Genomic DNA, 19,080 nt, shown 5'->3' on the forward strand with positions numbered 1-19,080 from the left:
TTCAATTGCTTACTGGAATTTGTACTGAAAAGGTACAATCTGTTTGTTTGAAGATGTTTTGTATGTTGTTGTTTCTACAGTATATAGTAAAGTATATATAGTACATCTAGCCTTAAGGCTCCGTCAATAAAAATTGATCATGCGTTTTATTATCTGTGATTTGTCATGTGTAGGATCGTGTTGATGGTCGAGGCCAACACTTGATCGTCAGGTCTAAACGTATTGCTACTACAAAATCATCTAAAGCTTTAAATACATATTATTCCTATATAAACAAATAACTAGATGTGACCCGGGCATGAAACGCTGGAAAGTACAGTGAATATCTTATAGCGTGATTAATCGGGCACAACTGCTCTCCTCTTTGCCAATTAAAAATGCAGTCGTAGAAAACATTAAAGAATTAGACTTAAAACATCATAAGTATCATTTTAAAAAAAAATGATAAAATCGACCCAGAGTGTAAAAGGTATGTAAAGAAAAAAAAAGAAAAAAGGGATCGGGTCGGGTTTTATAGAAATAGGGTTGCAAACCTTGCATTGGTGGTTTACCCGGCTGTCACCCGTATTATGATCAAGCCAGACCTGATTGGCCCAAACAAAGCGCTGGCCAGGGTTCGGGTTGGGAGCGGGCGCTTCGGCATAGTGACCGGAGCGTCGGGTAAGTCAATAATTATATTCATTCTCTTTCAATACGACTTTAGATCTTTATCATCCCCACCCATTTTTATACTTAACAATGGCTCCTGTAACAGTTCGTCCTTTAGCTCATCATGCTCTCTATGGTAGGTATTTTTTTTTCTTTGCCATTTATTATACTGGCATGAATTTGGCAGATATGCTTGGTTTTCTTTTTCGGAGTGTGGGGTAGGCTTACTGATATCAAATTGCAATTTCCGTATAGCTTTCACCAGGTCTGCCCGTCTACCGGCTACCACGATCGCGCCGTTGTCTTTGATCTCGAGGTAAAACCTACAGATAATAAAATAGTTAAATACGCCTGGTTGGCTGACTTCGAATCCAATATTAGACAATTGAGCACGCAGTCTGTTACTCCCGCTGAAGCTCAGGAAATTCTCATTAAGCAAAGAGGCGCGCGACCAATCTCTCCTCATCTTACCATTTACAAGCCTCAAATAACCTGGTATCTTTCCGGCTTGCACCGTATCACTGGTGTTGCTCTTGCCGCTGGATTTTACGGTCTCGGACTGGGATACATATTGGGACCTACCGTCGGGCTCGATTTCTCTTCCGCATCTCTCGCTGCCTCGTTCGGTTCGCTTTCAGTCTTGTCAAAGTTTAGCTTAAAGTTTCTTTTTTCATATCCTTTCACTTTCCATGCTTTCAACGGTATTCGTCATTTAGTCTGGGACACTGCTGCCCTCGTTAACAATAAGGGTGTTGTCCGTTCCGGTGCTGCCGTTCTCGCAATTTCGGCCGTCTCCAGCTTGGTTTTGGCTTTGCTTTAAACGACTTGCAAATAGAAACAAAAAATTTGCATCGGCGTTTTCAAGTTGTACTACATAATGAATTGAAACAATTTATGAACTTGGTTAATTCTTTTAGGAAAGAAAGACTTCTTCGTTTTTCAAACAATGTAGTAATTGGATCAATTATGGTAACTAAAAAAATCCCAAACCCAAACATTGATTAATATTTTGCCAAGTCAAGTAATTATACAGTAACACTCGTAATAAACTCTACACCTTGACACAAGGCCATCCGATTGCGGATTGTCACGTGCGAATAAATAAGTTGGCAATATATTACTTCAGAATTAAAATCTCAACCATCTTGCTCATCAGACTTTTCCATCATCTTGAACTTTGATTTGTTCTTCTTCTTTTTCTTCTTCTGATTTAAATATATAGTACTTGTCGTTGACTGTGCTGGCTTAATTTCCTTCCAACGAGCTTGTAGATACTCAATCGATCGTTCATGAAAATGTTTTTTAATCGCAGTCCATCTTGCTTGTTTTTTCTGCCGAAGCTCTATCAAAAGTCGTTCTTCATGTTCTTCAAAAGGCCTGCTGTAAAATAAGTCAACATCATAAGCAAAAAAAAAAAAAAATAAAACCACAAGAAATAAAATTTGGCTTACTCAGTGACTGAATCAGCATGTAAATGTATTTCTGAACTCGAATCCAATTTACTATCGACCGTACTTTTAGCTCGGTCATATGCAATTTTGACTTGAAATCCAGATAGAATTCGGCTACTGCCGTCAGATACAATCTCGGCAATTAATGTGAAAGCTAAGCGTGAATCGTCTCTTAATTTAACAATACAGTCCACCATATCAGCACTTAATTCGTCGATTGTTGTACTAAAAAGAAATCATGTAAATGTTTGTTTTTGATATGTATCTATATAATCAAAAATTAAACTTACTTTGAACTAAATCTTCGAATTTTTAATGGAGGGCTTTTATTAAAATCCCTAATATTCCTTAACTCAGCTTCATATCTGGACTTGACCGGCTCTTCAAAAAGATCGTTCAAGTGATCATCTGAAAGCGATGACATAGCCTCCACAGAATTTCTGCTTTCTATTGAATCGTTGTACTCAAAATCAATTACTTGACTTTTCCGTCGTCTGATTATTCTTCCGCTATAATTTACTGGTTCAGACAAAATATCGTTTGCAGCTGCCACATCCTCCCTTTCGAAGGGAGACGACGGCAAATCTTCGAGAAGAAATGGGCATGACTCCGACATGATCAACATCGAGATAGTTTTCACAGTGTCAGGTGGAATATATTGTGGCTTTACAGAAACAGGTTCGCCATCAGCAATTGGGTATGAAGAAAACAAACCATCAAATTTCGAAGGATATAATTTTGTCCAGTTTGTGATTGCTGACGGGGAAGTCGACTTAAAGTGATCTGAATGTATTCCGCGACAACTAATTAAAAATTGAGGTTCTTGATCGACTGTGTCGACAAAATTTGATAACTGAAATTGTTGTGGTTGTGAGTGTTGTTGTGGCTGAACTGGTTTAACTATTCTCTTTGATGATTCATAGGGTCTGGTCAAATTCACGCCTGCCTTCAATATGTTATCACCACTAATGTTAGAAAATTGCAGCTCTTCTAGAGATGAACAGCCAGATTGTGATAAACCTACACATGACTTATCTGCTGATGCACTGTCATCTTTGCCTAGCAAATATACTAATTTACTATCATTTTCATCAGTATGATCCACGGTTAATGATATATTATTACATAATAAATAGCTTTGAAAGCATTCAGAACTGCTATCAGTAATCGAAAGAACTCGCTCAAGACTGAAAATTGTCAGGGTCGGTATCCAAGTATTTTTTGATTCGTGGTTACTTACTTATTTAATAATTCGATAAATTTTAGGTAACATTCTTCGACAGGTTTAGACCCAACATTAAGAGAAGGTCGATGTACCTTACAGTAACTTCGCATATCTTGAACAAGCTGGCAAAGCTCTAAATTAGTCCAAGTTAAATTTTTCTGATGATTTGAAAATCGTAAAGCATTGTCAGCCATGTCGTCAGATCTAACGCTGTTAAGTAGTGACTGAATGGGTATTCTTGTTGAGGAGATTGCATTTTCAGAAAAATAGGAATGAAGCATTTGTGAAACAATAATCTCAATATTGAAATTAAAAAAAGACAAACAGTAACGAAGTGTCTGATTTGGCACTTTGCACATCACCGACCACCATCAAGTATTTTGTAAACAAACAACAACGGACAATTGCGCGCGCGCTTTAAAGCGTGGCAAATTATGTAAGCCTTCTTGATTATTCGATTGGAAAAGGGTTTTCTCGTCCATCACCAATCCGGGGGACCATTTCTCAGCAACTTCCATATAATCGTCATAATCACTGTTCGTGCTTGAGGATTAGTCAGGGAGGTAGTGTCAGTTCTAAATATATTGTACTGATTTTCAATCGTTCTGGACATATATATATATATATATACTGCAGGATCAATTTGCTGCAGGTTATTTTGGTGACCTTGAAATATATAACTCACCCACTAAACTCAGACGTCTAAATACAGAAACTTCCATTACTTGCTAGATTATTTTTTATTAATTGACGGAATAATGTCTGTAAGTGATTCTTGGTTATTCAATTCTATTGTCGACCGATAGGTATTTGATGCGGCTCGTTAACAAGAATTTGTGGACTAGGATCTAAACACAATGCAAGTCGATAAACCCGAGCAGGAGATCGATGAGGGTTTATACTCTCGTCAGCTGTAAGTCTTTTTTTAAAATAATAGCCATCATTGATCATTTGGCTGATGGTATTAATCAGCTATGTGCTTGGCGCTGAAGCTATGAAGCGGTTGAACAACTCGAACATTTTAATAGTTGGTTTGAAGGGTCTTGGTGTTGAAATTGGTAAGACGACATTTTAATTGATGACTTTTTATGTGCTGATTATCTTTCAGCTAAAAACGTTACACTTGCTGGCGTCAAGAGCATTACCTTGTGGGATCCAGCTCCAACCAGACTTGAAGACCTTTCATCTCAATTCTTTCTTCGCGAGAAAGATATCGGCATTCCAAGAGCGGTCGCTACTGCTCAAAGACTTGCGGAATTGAATCAATACGTTAAAGTTTCTGTTCTTGATGCTCCGCTGGATGAATCCGCAATCGGCCAGTTTCAAGTCGTTGTTTTGACCGAGACTTCTCTTGAAACGCAAGTCAAGATCAACGAGTTTACTCATAAAAATAACATTGCGTTTATTGCAACAGACGTCAGAGGTTTATTTGGTACTCTTTTTAATGATTTTGGTACGAGCTTCCAGATCGTCGATGCCACCGGCAACGAACCAATCCATGGCATTGTTTCCGACATTGATGAATCAGGAAATATAGCTGTCTTGGATGACACTCGACACGGCCTCGAGGATGGGGATTATGTCAAGTTTTCAGAAGTTGAAGGCATTCCATCTCTTAATGATGGTCTTCCGCGCAAAGTCAAGGTCTTGGGCCCATATGCGTTTAATATTGGTTCTACCAAGGGACTTGGCAGCTACGTTAAAGGCGGGCTTTTCACGCAGGTTCAAGTGCCATTCACGGTTGATTTCGAGTCACTTGGTCAACAATTGGAAAAGCCGGAATATTTGATTTCTGATTTCGCCAAGCTTGACAGACCTCCGCAGCTTCACCTCGGATTCCAAGCGTTAAGTGGGTTTGCTAACAAACACGAAGGTCAACTGCCACGTCCTTTAAATGATGAAGATGCAAATGAGTTGCTGCATTTAACCAAGACACTTGCTGCTCAGCATCCTAATATTCTTGGTGATGTTGAAGTTGACGAGAAATTAATCAAAGAACTTGCCTACCAAGCCCGTGGTGACCTGCCTCCAATGACGGCTGTTTTTGGTGGCATTGTTGCGCAAGAAGTTTTGAAAGCGTCTTCAGGAAAATTTACTCCGGTTAAACAATATTTGTATTTTGACTCCTTGGAATCGCTTCCAGAGAATTATCCAAGAAATACCGAGAACACTGCACCAATCGGTTCAAGATATGATAATCAGATTGCGGTATTTGGAAGAGAGTTTCATGAAAAGATTTCTAATTTAAAAGAGTTTTTGGTAGGATCTGGAGCTATTGGTTGCGAGATGTTGAAGAATTGGGCATTGATTGGCCTTGGCAGCGGTCCTCAGGGCAAAGTCTTTGTGACCGATAATGACTCGATTGAGAAATCTAATTTGAATCGACAGTTCTTGTTCCGTCCTGCGGACGTTGGCAAGCAAAAATCAGACGTTGCTGCCCGCGCAGTTGCTGTCATGAACCCTGATCTTGCTGGTCACATTGAAGCCAAGCAGGACAAGGTGGGCGCTGAAACCGAAGATATCTTTGATGATGATTTCTGGATTGGGTTAGATGCAGTCACAAATGCTTTAGATAATGTTGATGCCAGAACCTATGTTGACAGACGCTGCGTGTTTTATCGCAAGCCATTGTTGGAAAGTGGCACGCTTGGTACAAAGGGTAACACGCAGGTTGTTTATCCGAGCTTGACAGAGAGTTACTCATCTTCGCAAGATCCACCGGAGAAGAGCATTCCTCTTTGCACTTTGAGAAGTTTTCCAAACCAGATTGAGCACACAATTGCTGTGAGTATTAATTGATTATTTTGGTTTGACATTGTAAAAATTAATTTTTTTTTTGAATCATTAGTGGGCAAAGAACTTGTTTCAAGAATTTTTCGTTTTGCCAGTCGAAAATGTCAACCTTTACCTGTCGCATCCTGATTTTGTCGAGAGCACGTTAAAGCAGAGCGGTGATCAGAAGTCCATTCTGGAAACTATCCAGTCGTATCTTGTTACCAGCAAGCCATTAACATTCGATGAATGCATTGTTTGGGCGCGACTTGAGTTTGAAAGAAAGTACAACAATGAGATTCAACAGTTGTTATACAATTTCCCGAAGGACGCAGTCACATCGTCAGGGTCACCATTTTGGTCAGGTCCCAAGCGTGCTCCCAATCCACTTGTGTTTGATTACAACAATCCTACACATATTGAATTTGTTATTGCTGCCGCGAACTTGCACGCATTTAATTATGGATTGAAAGGTTCATCTGATGCGGCATTGTTTAAGAAAGTTTTAGACAATATTATCGTTCCTGAATTTTCGCCGAAGTCGGGCGTGGCCATTCAAGTGAACGAAAATGAACCCGTTAATAGCGATGGTCTCGATTTCACTCAAGACGAGTTAAAAGTTCTTGGCGAGAGTCTTCCACCACCATCCTCATTGGCCGGTTATCGATTGGTTCCTGTCGAATTTGAGAAGGATGATGACTCAAACTTTCACATTGACTTTATCACGGCGGCCTCAAACTTACGTGCATTGAATTATCAGATTGAACCGGCGGACAGACTTAAGACCAAGCTTATCGCCGGTCGTATCATCCCCGCCATCGCAACCACCACCGCGCTCGTGACCGGCTTGGTTAATCTTGAACTTTACAAGGTTATTGACGGCAAGAACAAGGTTGAATCGTACAAGAATGGGTTTGTCAACCTTTCGTTACCGTTCTTTGGATTTTCTGAACCAATCGCATCATCAAAGTTGAAGTATAACGGCAAGGAAGTTGATAAGATTTGGGACAGATTCACGCTGGAGAAAGACATTACGCTTCGCGAACTTCTTGATTATTTCAAGGAAAAGGAAGGGTTGACGATCACCATGTTGTCGTATGGCGTCAGCTTATTATACGCATCTTTCTTTCCTCCAAAGAAACTGGCTGACAAGTATCGTTTGCCGTTAACCAAGTTAATTGAAACTGTTTCTCAAAAACCAGTTCCGGAACACGCCAAGAGTTTGATTTTCGAAATTTGTGCTGATGATTTGAATGATGAAGATGTGGAAGTTCCTTATATTACGTTGAAATTGAAGTAAAAAATTTTTTTCTTCTTTTTGGGTTGGGTTTCTACTTTAATTGAGTAAAATATCTCTAGCTAGGCAATAATTTTATAGACAGTTTTTTTTTTTTCTTCGTTAAAAATAAACATTACAAGTCTATTAAATATTATATACGTAGTATGAAACAAAATAAAAAAGATACAAAATTTGCTCAAAATAGCAAAAAAAAAAAAAAAATTTAAAAAATAATACAAAAAAAAAAACACTTTTTTGACAATCAAAGGATTTTTTTGCCCTATAAAGAAAAAAAGGTAAAAAAGAAAAAAAAAAAAGAAAATCCCATGCGTCTATATCGTACCAATTTTAGAAAAACTGGAAAAAAATGAAATGAATTATTAAAAAAAAAAAAAAAAATAGAAAAAAACCGCACTCCTTTCCATTAAGTTTTAGGAAAGCTTTTCTTTTTTTGCTTTGGACGTAAGTTTCTTTCTTTCTTTTTTTTTTTTTTGGTTCATTGATTATCCGTAATCAACTCGTTAACAACTTGAATTAAATGAGCAAAATTAAACGGCTTAGTAACGTAGCGATCCGATCCGGCAGCAAACATGCGATCAAAATGTACTTGCCTTGCGTTAGCTGACAGAGCAATAATAGGAAGACGAAATCTAATTTGACCTAGGTTTTCAAGTTCGCGAATTTTTTCAACAGCTTTCACGCCATCCATTATTGGCATTTCACAATCCATGATGCAACAATCAGGTCGTTCGCCAGATAAGATCACGTCAATAGCTTCTTGCCCATGATTAGCAATCAATGTGGCAAACCCATGACTTTGTAATTGTCGTTGAAGTAATTTTTGATTGATCAAGTTATCCTATAATTTAAAATTGGTATATAAATTTGACTTTTTTAATTAAAAAAAAACTTACTTCCACAATAAGGATAACTTTCTGAGTATGAGTTGCAGCTGTACGATCACGACTAGTAAGCGAAGGTTTGGAAAATTTCGGACTTGGTGGCTGACTTGGCGCAGCACTCGATATGACTGAAGACGACTCGCTACCGCTTGACCTTGACGCCTTGATGTAAAAAATAAATTCCGACCCTTCATTCATTTTTGAATCCGCAGTAATTTCTCCACCTTGGTTTTCAACCAATTTTCTGCAAATATATAGCCCCAATCCGGAACCACCATAATTTACATGAGTTCGTGGAGCAAAATGAGACGTAAACCTTTGAAAAGCAGTAGCCAATTGTTCGTGATCCATGCCGCAACCACTATCTTTAACCACAAAAGTGATAAAAATTGAATTCTTGTCCTCAGATTCGACACCAGTACTGAGAGACAACCCAATCGGAGACTCAGACAATGCAGCTGCCAGAGCTGCATATGAAGTCGCCTTATGTAGTTTTCCACTGTTAAGTGCCGTACTATGACTTGTACCGGGACCGGCAATGGATGCAGCTGCACTTGCACTGTGGCCGCTTATGCTTGCCGACCGGCCACCCAATGGTGTTAATTGATGATATTGTTGCTGTTGTTGCTGTTGTTGCTGTTGTTGGTTATGATGATGTGAAGCAATATGATTAAGAGCTGATGTAGAAAAAGATGTCGGAAGTGATGCATTATGTGAGGATTTAGAAGGTGATGTGGAAACCAAATTTTCAAATCCAGCGTTGGAAGTCCGAGTTTGCTGATAATAGAATGATGAATTGTTTTGGAACCTGATCGTTGGCTTGGTCAGGGACGCATCCAATTTGACTAAAATCGTCTTGCGATCACAAGATGCGAGAACTTTCATGGCGTTGGAAATCAAGTTAATAAGCACCTGAGCCACCCTACGCGGATCCATTTTGACAGTATCTGGAACCAGTTGCTTATATGCTTCTCCAACTTCCACTCCGCTAGTAATTGATAAACTCTTGAGTTCGTTTTCATACATTTTTAATACTTCATTCACAACAGAAACAGGCTTGCAATAAACCGGGTTAATGGGAAACAATCCCGATTCCATCTTGCTGAGGTTGATCGTATCCGCAATAATCCGTCGCATGTGTGATGTACAAAGTTGGATGGTATCTAAACATTCGGCACTTTCGGTAAGTTCTGACAACGGCTTGTCGATTTGATCCGGTGGCAATCGTTCTGCTATTTCCCGCACCATCGTTACAAGACTGTTGACCTTCCCAGAAACTACTTCGACACTCTGAATGATTGCACTAAGAGGATTACGCATTTCATGGGAAATGGCATCGATAAAATATTCTTGCTGCCGCCGTCTCTCTACTGCTTCATCTGCTCGCTGTCTTTGCAATGCCTCAGACTGCTTTCTTTCCGTGATGTCAGTCCAAATGCCAGTGATATTCGCTATTTTGCCGGTTTCAGGATCAAATTCAGCTGAAACTGCGCTGGCACACCATCTTTCAATATTAGCAGGATCGGACCTTTGTCGTACCCATCTGAATTCTATCCGTTCTTCCTGACCTTGCATGACTCTTCTCCAACTGTCACGAACCATAGCACGATCACCAGGGTGCACTGACTTTATCCAAAATGATGGATTCAGATCTCTAGGGTGTGATGATATTCTGTACCATGCATCATTTGCATAAACTATGTCCCCTTCCGGAGAGGCGAGGAACAGGCCGGCAGGCAAGATATGAGCCATTTTCGAAAACCTGCCTTCGCTGATTCGTAACTGTTTGGTCTTTTCAAGCAATCGCTCTTCTAGTTCTTCCTTTTGACGTATACTTGAGGCGACTTCCCAGCTGAGCTTGTCTGAAGTTTCTTCAATGTGCCGAAGATTATCGATACCGTTAGCAAGTTGTCGGCCTAGTAGTTCCAGAAATAATTCGTAAGGTTCATCAAAAGACCTTCGAGGGTTTAACCCGATAACTGCAACACCAACAACTGTTTCATTGTTACGCATGACTGGAAGAAATATTAGTTCTCTGACCTCATCACTCCAGCCTCGTGTCGGATCGTATTCTATATAGTCTCTAAACGCGTCAGTACTAGTTGTGATATAAACCGCTGAAGAGCTAGTGTCAAGAATTGCTTGCTCAAAAAGAGCTGGGTGAGTGTGAAATTCAATTCTGTCTGGGTTGCCTCCCAAGCCGAAGCCGCCCTGATATCTGAGCACTTTTGAGCTAACTGATTCTATTACATAAAGTCCGAACAGCGCAATATCCTCCGAACAATGTTTTCGTAAAACGTTAACTGATTGTATATAAAACTTTGGTGGAGCATCGGCAGACGCTGTGGCATCGTACAATTCTTTGAGAACTTGCATACGACGTTCAAACAGTACAGCATCCGTATTGTCTGTGACGGTTACAAGAACTGTTGTATTATCATCGTATTCAGCAGGTACTGGTACCAACGTCCAATTAAGATATGATTCTTTTTTTAAGATTTTACCGTCGTTCAGTTTCTGGGAAACAAAGTAAAGGTGATTAGTCTTGGTAGCAGGAGTTCCGGTCCTGTGGCAATTCGCAAGAGCTTCAGAAATTTCCAAATCCAACTCGGCTTCGAGCCATACGTCATTAAAGGGCCTGCCAAACATAAGGTCATTATCAGCCCCGACAACTCTAGCGAACTCAGAATTGCTACATGTGGGTTAGAATTCAGCTTTGAAAAAAAAAAAAAAAAGACTCAAAAAAACCTACTAAAGTAAAACGCATTCAGGACCATAGCAGAGCAAAGTCGGGAAAGAAGATGCCAGTATCATTTCAAACTGGGCTTTGAAAGTTTGAGACCATGATTCTTGAGGTCCAAGCGGAGAAAGGTGCCAAGGAAACGATGCAATAAATGTACCATGAGAAACAATGGCATCGCAATTAGAGTCACCCATTGCTGTAGGTTCTGGATCCGCGCTTGGAGGAGCAAATATTGAGAAAGATGCTCGCCGCTGCCTGTGAGTCATGCTGTTGCCATGATCTGGTTCCAAAGGAGACGAAGAATTGGTAGACTTGGGAAACAAAACTGCAATGCGTAAATTTGCAAAATAATGCTGTAGCGGTAGCAACAACAGTAGTAGCAGTAGTAGAAGTACAAGCAGTGGTGGGGTGGTGGTGGTTAACTCAAAGTATAGTATTTATTAATGCTGCGAAACCAAGTCAAAATATTAATCTGCAATCAGGCACACGGGCCCGATTATAATTTCAGCAGTAAACTAAAACCAAGCAAATGAATTAACACAAAACACAAAAAGTGCTTCACTAAGGAACGCCGATTAGAACACGAGTAAAGGATATACAGGTCGACGAGTACAAAATCTCATCAAAGTTGGGCACCTTTCGTGCCTGCTACAATTTGGGTTTTTGGCGATCCCAAACGAAAAGCTGACTGGCTCGGTAGGACCTGCCTGCCATGTAGCTCCTTCCCTCCCAAGCGAGTGGCTCCAAAACGAATTGCAAGGTCACAGTTTACAATTACGAGTAAAACAAAGGTCAAATTTATTTTTTTTTTCCTTACATCTAGATTTGTTAGCAGGAAAGAGTCTCGGTGTCAAAATTGATAGTTATAGTAATGTCAATCGCTTATATAATCCACTCTTCGGGTTCGGCCGCACACAGATTACCCGGCCGCCATCTCTGCGGCGTCGCTTTCGGTCAAAAAACCCCAAACCCCACAAGCAAGGTGATAGTTACACAGCACAGCATTATTACTATTTATGATTGCACTGATTCCGGGGGAACTTGTTGGTTCAATGTCACAACCCCAGCTCTCCAAACGGAGCTCTTACTCGATCTTGCCAACCTCGGCGGCTAGTTCGAGGTCGTTTGGGTTTGCGTCTGCTTCCACTTTTACTCCACCGTCATCGCTCATGAGTGGCAGCAGGAACAATTCGGTCGCCAACAACGGCACGGTTGCTTCTCAGCGGGCAGCTCATTTCCAATCTCATTGGCCGCTGTACGCGGTAGACTGGTCAAAGACATTTTATCAGCGCGGATCTGGTCGAATTGCGGTTGCCACATGTACAGAAGACTCGGGAAACAGAGTGAGTCTTGCGTCGTGCCTTGCCTTGCCTTGCCTCTGGTGCATGCAATGATCTGACCTCAAAATCTATTCTAGATACAAATCATCCAAACTACGTCATCAGCAGAACACCAACCAAACGGGCAACAAGTTTCGTCTTTGGAGCTACATAAAGTTGCCGAGGCTGCTCATGCTTACCCTTGCACAAGGATCCTTTGGGATCCTGCAAGACGTTCTTCACAGTCAGATGGAATCGAAAGATTAGCCACTGCTGGTGATTTCTTGCGAATATGGGATTATAATAATGACACAAAATCTCTGAGGCAACGCTCACTATTGGCAAATGCATGTTGCTTTTTTTTTTTTGGCTTTTTCGTTCTATTTGCAATGTTTTAACATCTTTATTTTAGAAAACAAAGTCCGACTACACTGCACCCTTGACCAGTTTGGACTGGAATGAAACCGATAACTCTCTTGTTATTACATCCTCAATTGATACCACCTGCACTATATGGGATCTCAACACTTCGACCGCCAAAACTCAGCTTATTGCACATGACAAGGAGGTCTTTGATGCCAGATTCACCGCCGGTAACGTTGATGTCTTTGCGTCCGTTGGTGCTGACGGATCGGTAAGAGTGTTTGACTTGCGCAGTTTGGAGCATTCTACAATTATTTACGAACCTGCTTCCCCGCCACCATTACTGCGCATTAGCACTAACAAGCGAGATCCAAATTTATTGGCAACATTCTCGGCCGATTCCAACATTGTTCACGTGCTCGATATTCGGTCGCCAGGCGCGCCTATAATCGAACTCGAAGCGCACTCCGCCAACGTTAATGCGGTAGAGTGGTCTCCTCAACAACGTAACGTGATTGCAACTGCTGCAGATGACTCTCAAGTTTTGGTATGGGACGTCGCCTCAGACCGTTCAGAAATCGCGTTGGCGTATACTGAAACAGCTGAGGTCAATAATATTTCTTGGAACGCTGGAGGCGACTGGATTGCCGCGATTGCTGGCAGAGGCGTGCAAGCCGTTAAATTATAGTGTTCAGTGAATATGTACGTGCAATATATATCAGGTGATAATTCCGTTTAGATCTAATTGTTCGATTTCTTTTTTTTTTTTTTTTTTTTTTTTTCATATTGACAAGAATAATCACACGCCAAGTCAAAAAAAAACATGAATAAACAAAACTTCTCATAATACTTATTTCATTTAATTTCACATTTGCCAGTATTTCATTACCTGCTTGTGTATAAAATGGTTCATTGACCGTAAAAAGTATATCTTAACGCCTGAACTTTAAACTCATTCATTGTCTTACCGAACGCCGTAAATGAGCCCTGAGTGGTCTGGCGATCCTTTGTTGATGACCGTATTTTAAGCCTTGCACACTTTAAAATTTAGCTAGGATTACCTGTTGAAACCGAGAACAGACTGGCTTTTTACCGATTGGATTAATACCAAAGTTGGTATGAGCCCGACAAAATTGTGATACCACTGTGACCGCGACAATGGTAAAGGATTTGCCGATCAAGATGGCTGATCCAGCCAAATTGTTACCATTGGAATTGATGGCCAAGATCTTCAGCTATATTGACCACCGAACGCTTGTGTCAGTATCGGTTGTAAGTTTGTTATGCTCGATTTGTCGACAATCTCATGACTTTTAATAATACCACAATGAATTTTGCCTCTCTGACTAGATGTCACCATAGGTGTCTAAGTTATGGTATCGCATTTGTTTTGACGGTGCGTTATGGTCATCTTTTGATATTTCTGGCTACTATCAAAGAATTCCGTCCGACCAGATCGTGAAGGTAATCAAGCATGCGGGAAACTTCATCCATGAGATAAACCTCCGTGGTTGTAATCATCTGGAACCACACCAATGCAAGGCCATATCCGAATCGCTTACAAACTTGTCATTTATTAGTATTGAAGGCTGCACGGCGTTTGATCACAATGCGCTCACTCAGCTTGTCAAGAAAAATCGAGGACTGAGGCACATTGATTTTCATGGAGTAACCACGCTCACGAATGCGACTTGTTTCACGCTGGGATCAGCTTGCAGACACCTTGTGTCGCTTGACGTGTCTGGGTGTGCAAATATCGATGCCATTGGTGTGTTGGATGTGCTTAAATCCTGCAGCAATACCATAAGTCATCTATTAATTGATGGGCTAAAGGGCGTCGAAAACGAAAATTTTATGTCGGCTTTACACGGTTGTCATAATCTCAAAGTTCTAAACATGAGATCTTGCACAACGCTTACGGATGAGAGCGTTCGTATTTTTGTGCACAACAGCACGTTACCGATCGCGAAGAATCCGGTAACAAATCGGCCTAATGCTACACCGAGAAAGTTACGACGATTGTGTTTGTCTGAATGTATTTTGTTAACCTCAGCAGCAATCATTAATCTTGCCCACGTTGTGCCCGAGCTTTGCGAATTGGAAGTCGCCGGGATTCCCGCACTTTTTGATGATGCGTTTGGTGAACTTATTCCGACCACGCCAAATTTAATGTTTCTAGATTGTGAGAATTGTACAAACTTGACGGATGATACGATAACTACAATATGTGAATCGCAATGCTGGAAAGTGTTTAAGCATGGACAGTTTTCATTCTGTGAGAACTTTTCGGATGAAGGCGTAACTCAATTGATAGATTCATGCCCTATGCTTCGTAATCTCGAGTTGGACAATACTAGGGTATCCGATGTGATGGTTAATCATGCAATCATTATTACCAGGTCGCGGATCGCAAGGCTCATGACTCGTTATAAGGAATTAATTGAAAAAGGCACGATATTACCGCCCTCGTACGAATTGTTTGCTGGTGTCGTGTTGAGGCTTTCCGTTTATGACTGCCCTCACGTAACATGGGAAAGTTTGCTTGCGGTAATGAGAAGTAATTCAGAACGATTAATTATTCAGATTCCGTTTGAATCGGTAGACATTTTAACTAAGGATATGAGTCGAGATGTCATAAATAAGTTTATTGACCTGCCATCAGTTGACAAGCTTTGTGCAGGAACAAAACTATACCCAACCGGTTTGATTGATGTTAACTGTCATCATAGTTGGAAACAAGTTTTTGATGCTCATGTGGAATATGTTACTATGGGCAGATGTGATCTAGCAGTTCAACTCGAACGAGAGTTTTCAGAATACATTACAGACGATCCACTTCACAAGTATGATGATTACTTGAATGAGACATCTGGGTTTAATGCATGGTATAGGCCGGGATTTGATTTGCAACAATACTATAACAATTGTTGGGCTTCATCATCGTTGTCATCATCGTCATCGTCATCATCTCCGATTGAGACAGTTTTGCAACCATTATCTTTAAGAAAGCATCTCAGGAACCGTTTTAGAAATGGCTTGTTGACGCGAATTGTGGCCGCGCATGACATGGATGACATGCTGGAGATTGCAAACGTGCAGCGCATGTTGCATGGCCGAAGAAATAATAGGCGAGCATCAAACATTCAAGCTTGTGCTATAATGTAACAACAGCATATGAATATTTATGATTTGTTTTTTGTTCTGTTTTTTTTTTCAAGTTTTATGCGGGGTTTACGAAATTTATGAGGAGTAAAAAGGGGCATGTCATGAAATGGTATCGCGTATAGTTATGATTATAATTAACGCCTGAAATAATAATATACAAATTTATCTTATATCTACTTTCGTGCTTCCACCTGGGTTTATTGTCAGTAAAACAATATAATAACTTTTTTTTGTTGACCATTTAATGAAGACGGGCTATTTTACTCACCATGATGATATGATATCCAAACGAAGTCTTTATCGGCGGGTCGGTAAACACAGGCTTATCAACCGTGCTTGGTTGCAACTCGTAAGCGGCATCTTCAAACGCGCGATTTAAACTTGATCGTGGTTTCCAACCGAGATCACCGCCTTGTCGTGCCTTATCCTCGGAATATTCTTTGGCGATTTGGTCGAACTTGTCTCCCGATCTTAATTTGTCTAGCGCTTCCATCACTCGGGAATATTTTTCACATAAAATATGCCTCGGCTTAACATAGCAACGATATGAAAAAAATGGAAGGGTAATTCAGTATTTATCAAAACAAATTACAAAAAAAAAAATAACAAAAAATACGTTAAAATACAATTTACCTTGATTGCATTTGCAGGCTTTAATGCCTTTTTCGAACCATCAGCAGATCCTACTGCTTTCGTACTTGATCCTTTGGATTTTGATTTAGCAGTCATTTAATTTAATGATGTACAGTCAAGATAATTAATTAATTTATAGATTTATGTATATATAAAAGAATGCGTAGTTACATGTGAACTGTTAAATTAAATATCGCGTAAGGGCATGTTCATCAAAAGTAGTTATAAAATTTACTTTACTAGAATTGATTGACTGCGAATTTTTATTTTCATTTGTACCAAGAGCAAAAAAAACACATATTATGAGATTTTGTATGTATTTCTTAATCTATAAAAATGCAATACCAGCGTCAAAAAAAAATCCATTAAACAAAATGCACAATTTACACACACACAGAAAAAAAAAAAAAAAAAAGAGATCAGACCGAAATTTAAAAAAAAGATTTTTAATTCTTTTCAACCTCCACGCTAGACGAACTTCCCAAGTTGGCTTCTTCAATAGCTTCCAAAACTCCAACCGCATCAATACCTTCGTCATCAACAAAAATGGCTTCGGCAAGCATGGTTGCCTGAGCAGGCCAGAAATGACAAATAATTGCATACGAAAAAAATGCGGCACCGAATCCATAAAAAAACCCAAGATTATAAAGATGTACCATGCCGGTCGACGTGCTGTTAGAAGACACAGTTGGAATAAACCCTGGCAACAATGGCACCCAGCCAATAGTGAATGCCAAAAACGCACGCCAATTAATGCCATGCCAGTATCTGTAGATACCGGTAAACTTATAAAGCTCGTAAACATTATATTTTTGCTTGTGGACAATGTAAAAATCGGAAACCAAGATGCCAGCTAGCGGGCCGAGCCATACTGAGTATCCAGACATGAAATTCAAAAATGCCGGAGCCGAAGTCAAAATGTTCCATGGAGTAAGAGCCCATCCGCCAAGAAACGCGGCAACGAATTGACCCCTTCTTAAGTTAATGTACCGAGGGAACAAACAGTTCAAGTCGTTAGCCGCCGCAAGCGAATTGGCGGCAATATTAAGACCAAGCTGAGAAAGATAAAAGCTAAACGCACAGAAAAATGCGGCAGCACGGCCACCCCTAGAAGTCCAATGGTTAATGATAAGTAGCGGATCCCACAAAATAGAACCGTAAAGCACATTTGAACCGGCAGCATAGACAACACCAATAAAAGTGACAAAGCATGCAGTGATTGGCACAGAAAGTGCGGTCGCAAATGTATCCCTTGGCCTTCTGGCATAGCGAGAGTAATCGTTGGCATTGCAAATAAGGGTCACACCTGAACCAATGTTGGAGTACAAGCCAGACATGAAGGCCCAGCCAAGCGCGGATCCTTGGCGAGTATTGCCCTGCTTAAAAAGTGAAGTCTCACCAATACCGACTTGCTTGATCATCCAACCCATAATGGCCAACGAACAAATGGGGAGAGTAATCGTCTTCGTTAGATACAGCCATCTGATCCTATGAACACCAACATAGTGAAATGGCAGGCAGGTGATAAAATAAATAACATATGAAGTCATAAACTGGGTGTTAATGTTTGCCGACTCAGGAAGCGTGTTGGGGACATTACGGAAAGACGGCCAAAGAGCGTAAAGAATAGATTGCACGCATTCAGCTCCAGTATATGTTTGAATACCGTACCAAAAGATGCCAACAATCATACGCATGGCAATCATAAGATAAGCAAGATAGTACCCAAAAGCAGCTCGGGTATGCACGGAAAATGGAATATGATATTTGGCACCAGCGATACCATTTATGTAAACAAAACCACCCCAAATGATGTTGGCAAGCGTAACGTTCACAAGGGCAAGACGCCACGACAAGCCAATTTCCATCACAGATGCAGCATTACGGAAACCAGACACTGAAAGGTTATCAGAAATCCAAAACACGGCGTAATGACGATGAATCCATGTTCGTTCAGCAAGCGGAACAGGGTCAAGATCTGAATTGAGTTAATATAATAAGATTAAAAAAAAAAAAAAAAAAATTGTCAGGCGGAGCAGCAGCAAGTTTTACCTTTGTTTGAATATCTTCCATTAGAAACAGAATCCAGTTCACAAAATTTTTTAATTCTAGAGAAATAACCTCCAGAGCTACTGCCATCAGCAGATTCGCCGATGACAGGATCGCTAGAAACTGCGAAGTTATGGCTGATCTTGTTGTTCATGATGCATACGCTATGGGAATAATAAATTAATCAAGAAAATATGAGGATATTTAAATATGTTTATTATTTGATCTTATACAGTGACCGGATATCAACTTGGTTGTCTGCCATATCAGTTCAAGCAATACAAGGAGTACGCGCATATCATTTTTGGTCAGACATTACGATCCACAATGATAACGAACGTACCCGGGGAAGAGACCGGCCAAAGCTTGGATATTATGACTTAAATCTATTCGGCCCATTTCGGGGGCCGCGGGCGTCGAGACGTCTTGCAGGTAACTTACTTTTGTGGCGTTTTAAGTCGAAGGTTAACCATGCGTTCGAGTAATAAGTTTGTATAAGTCAATATTGAAGCTTATACTAGTAAACATGAT

The 19,080-nt window shown here is 40.3% G+C and overlaps 8 protein-coding genes across 8 annotated transcripts; 4 read left to right on the plus strand and 4 right to left on the minus strand.

Moving 5' to 3' along the window:
* The first annotated feature begins 693 nt into the window (after positions 1-693).
* V1514DRAFT_287680 (uncharacterized protein) lies at positions 694-1,812 on the plus strand. The gene is made up of 3 exons (XM_066925227.1): positions 694-784; positions 904-964; positions 1,030-1,812. Exons 1-3 carry the CDS (start codon positions 739-741, stop codon positions 1,466-1,468), a joined length of 546 nt encoding a protein of 181 aa, XP_066786252.1. The 5' UTR covers positions 694-738; the 3' UTR covers positions 1,469-1,812.
* Positions 1,577-3,881, minus strand: V1514DRAFT_323630 (uncharacterized protein). Its single transcript, XM_066926285.1, has 4 exons — positions 3,340-3,881; positions 2,390-3,286; positions 2,100-2,324; positions 1,577-2,028 (listed from the first exon to the last, which is right to left on the minus strand). The coding sequence occupies exons 1-4, from the start codon at positions 3,681-3,683 to the stop codon at positions 1,785-1,787; spliced, it is 1,710 nt and encodes a 569-aa protein (XP_066786253.1). The 5' UTR covers positions 3,684-3,881; the 3' UTR covers positions 1,577-1,784.
* V1514DRAFT_300802 (uncharacterized protein) lies at positions 3,836-7,523 on the plus strand. Its single transcript, XM_066925535.1, has 5 exons — positions 3,836-4,088; positions 4,170-4,237; positions 4,297-4,382; positions 4,433-6,108; positions 6,173-7,523. The coding sequence occupies exons 1-5, from the start codon at positions 4,083-4,085 to the stop codon at positions 7,394-7,396; spliced, it is 3,060 nt and encodes a 1,019-aa protein (XP_066786254.1). The 5' UTR covers positions 3,836-4,082; the 3' UTR covers positions 7,397-7,523.
* Positions 7,524-7,602: 79 nt separating this feature from the next.
* On the minus strand, positions 7,603-11,661 carry V1514DRAFT_8541 (uncharacterized protein). Its single transcript, XM_066930160.1, has 3 exons — positions 11,030-11,661; positions 8,290-10,969; positions 7,603-8,234 (listed from the first exon to the last, which is right to left on the minus strand). The coding sequence occupies exons 1-3, from the start codon at positions 11,284-11,286 to the stop codon at positions 7,872-7,874; spliced, it is 3,300 nt and encodes a 1,099-aa protein (XP_066786255.1). The 5' UTR covers positions 11,287-11,661; the 3' UTR covers positions 7,603-7,871.
* A 411-nt stretch (positions 11,662-12,072) lies between these two features.
* On the plus strand, positions 12,073-13,459 carry V1514DRAFT_349651 (WD40-repeat-containing domain protein; the record flags this gene model as incomplete). The annotated part of the gene is made up of 3 exons (XM_066929381.1): positions 12,073-12,363; positions 12,438-12,686; positions 12,752-13,459. The coding sequence occupies 3 exons, from the start codon at positions 12,073-12,075 to the stop codon at positions 13,388-13,390; spliced, it is 1,179 nt and encodes a 392-aa protein (XP_066786256.1). The 3' UTR covers positions 13,391-13,459.
* Positions 13,460-13,608: 149 nt separating this feature from the next.
* On the plus strand, positions 13,609-16,039 carry V1514DRAFT_323643 (uncharacterized protein). The gene is made up of 2 exons (XM_066926286.1): positions 13,609-13,974; positions 14,065-16,039. The coding sequence occupies exons 1-2, from the start codon at positions 13,861-13,863 to the stop codon at positions 15,865-15,867; spliced, it is 1,917 nt and encodes a 638-aa protein (XP_066786257.1). The 5' UTR covers positions 13,609-13,860; the 3' UTR covers positions 15,868-16,039.
* Positions 15,955-16,674, minus strand: V1514DRAFT_323646 (peptidyl-prolyl cis-trans isomerase). The gene is made up of 3 exons (XM_066926287.1): positions 16,501-16,674; positions 16,136-16,396; positions 15,955-16,058 (listed from the first exon to the last, which is right to left on the minus strand). Exons 1-3 carry the CDS (start codon positions 16,594-16,596, stop codon positions 16,041-16,043), a joined length of 375 nt encoding a protein of 124 aa, XP_066786258.1. The 5' UTR covers positions 16,597-16,674; the 3' UTR covers positions 15,955-16,040.
* A 75-nt stretch (positions 16,675-16,749) lies between these two features.
* Positions 16,750-18,994, minus strand: V1514DRAFT_8715 (permease for cytosine/purines, uracil, thiamine, allantoin-domain-containing protein). Its single transcript, XM_066930165.1, has 2 exons — positions 18,553-18,994; positions 16,750-18,478 (listed from the first exon to the last, which is right to left on the minus strand). Exons 1-2 carry the CDS (start codon positions 18,701-18,703, stop codon positions 16,947-16,949), a joined length of 1,683 nt encoding a protein of 560 aa, XP_066786259.1. The 5' UTR covers positions 18,704-18,994; the 3' UTR covers positions 16,750-16,946.
* Between the last annotated feature and the right edge of the window lie 86 nt (positions 18,995-19,080).

Source organism: Lipomyces japonicus (genome assembly GCF_038497905.1).
Source record: "Lipomyces japonicus strain CBS 7319 unplaced genomic scaffold V1514scaffold_1, whole genome shotgun sequence".
NCBI classification, from domain to species: domain Eukaryota; kingdom Fungi; phylum Ascomycota; class Lipomycetes; order Lipomycetales; family Lipomycetaceae; genus Lipomyces; species Lipomyces japonicus.

Bases quoted from the DNA above. Each gene is read 5' to 3' on its own strand.
- V1514DRAFT_300802 (XM_066925535.1), top strand. The intron at 4,383-4,432 runs GTAAGACGACAT...ATTATCTTTCAG, and splicing joins GGGTCTTGGTGTTGAAATTG to CTAAAAACGTTACACTTGCT. The intron at 6,109-6,172 runs GTGAGTATTAAT...TTGAATCATTAG, and splicing joins AGATTGAGCACACAATTGCT to TGGGCAAAGAACTTGTTTCA.
- V1514DRAFT_323646 (XM_066926287.1), bottom strand. From the start codon at position 16,596: ATGACTGCTAAATCAAAATCCAAAGGATCAAGTACGAAAGCAGTAGGA. The intron at 16,397-16,500 runs GTAAATTGTATT...TGCTATGTTAAG, and splicing joins AGCCTGCAAATGCAATCAAG to CCGAGGCATATTTTATGTGA.
- V1514DRAFT_8541 (XM_066930160.1), bottom strand. From the start codon at position 11,286: ATGACTCACAGGCAGCGGCGAGCATCTTTCTCAATATTTGCTCCTCCA. The intron at 10,970-11,029 runs GTAGGTTTTTTT...ACCCACATGTAG, and splicing joins CCTGAATGCGTTTTACTTTA to CAATTCTGAGTTCGCTAGAG. The intron at 8,235-8,289 runs GTAAGTTTTTTT...TTTAAATTATAG, and splicing joins AAGTTATCCTTATTGTGGAA to GATAACTTGATCAATCAAAA.
- V1514DRAFT_287680 (XM_066925227.1), top strand. From the start codon at position 739: ATGGCTCCTGTAACAGTTCGTCCTTTAGCTCATCATGCTCTCTATG. The intron at 785-903 runs GTAGGTATTTTT...ATTTCCGTATAG, and splicing joins AGCTCATCATGCTCTCTATG to CTTTCACCAGGTCTGCCCGT. The intron at 965-1,029 runs GTAAAACCTACA...ATCCAATATTAG, and splicing joins CCGTTGTCTTTGATCTCGAG to ACAATTGAGCACGCAGTCTG.
- V1514DRAFT_8715 (XM_066930165.1), bottom strand. From the start codon at position 18,703: ATGAACAACAAGATCAGCCATAACTTCGCAGTTTCTAGCGATCCTGTC. The intron at 18,479-18,552 runs GTAAAACTTGCT...AACTCAATTCAG, and splicing joins TGGAAGATATTCAAACAAAG to ATCTTGACCCTGTTCCGCTT.
- V1514DRAFT_323643 (XM_066926286.1), top strand. From the start codon at position 13,861: ATGGTAAAGGATTTGCCGATCAAGATGGCTGATCCAGCCAAATTGTTA. The intron at 13,975-14,064 runs GTAAGTTTGTTA...ATGTCACCATAG, and splicing joins CGCTTGTGTCAGTATCGGTT to GTGTCTAAGTTATGGTATCG.
- V1514DRAFT_323630 (XM_066926285.1), bottom strand. From the start codon at position 3,683: ATGTGCAAAGTGCCAAATCAGACACTTCGTTACTGTTTGTCTTTTTTT. The intron at 3,287-3,339 runs GTAAGTAACCAC...GACAATTTTCAG, and splicing joins TTTATCGAATTATTAAATAA to TCTTGAGCGAGTTCTTTCGA. The intron at 2,325-2,389 runs GTAAGTTTAATT...ATTTCTTTTTAG, and splicing joins ATTCGAAGATTTAGTTCAAA to TACAACAATCGACGAATTAA.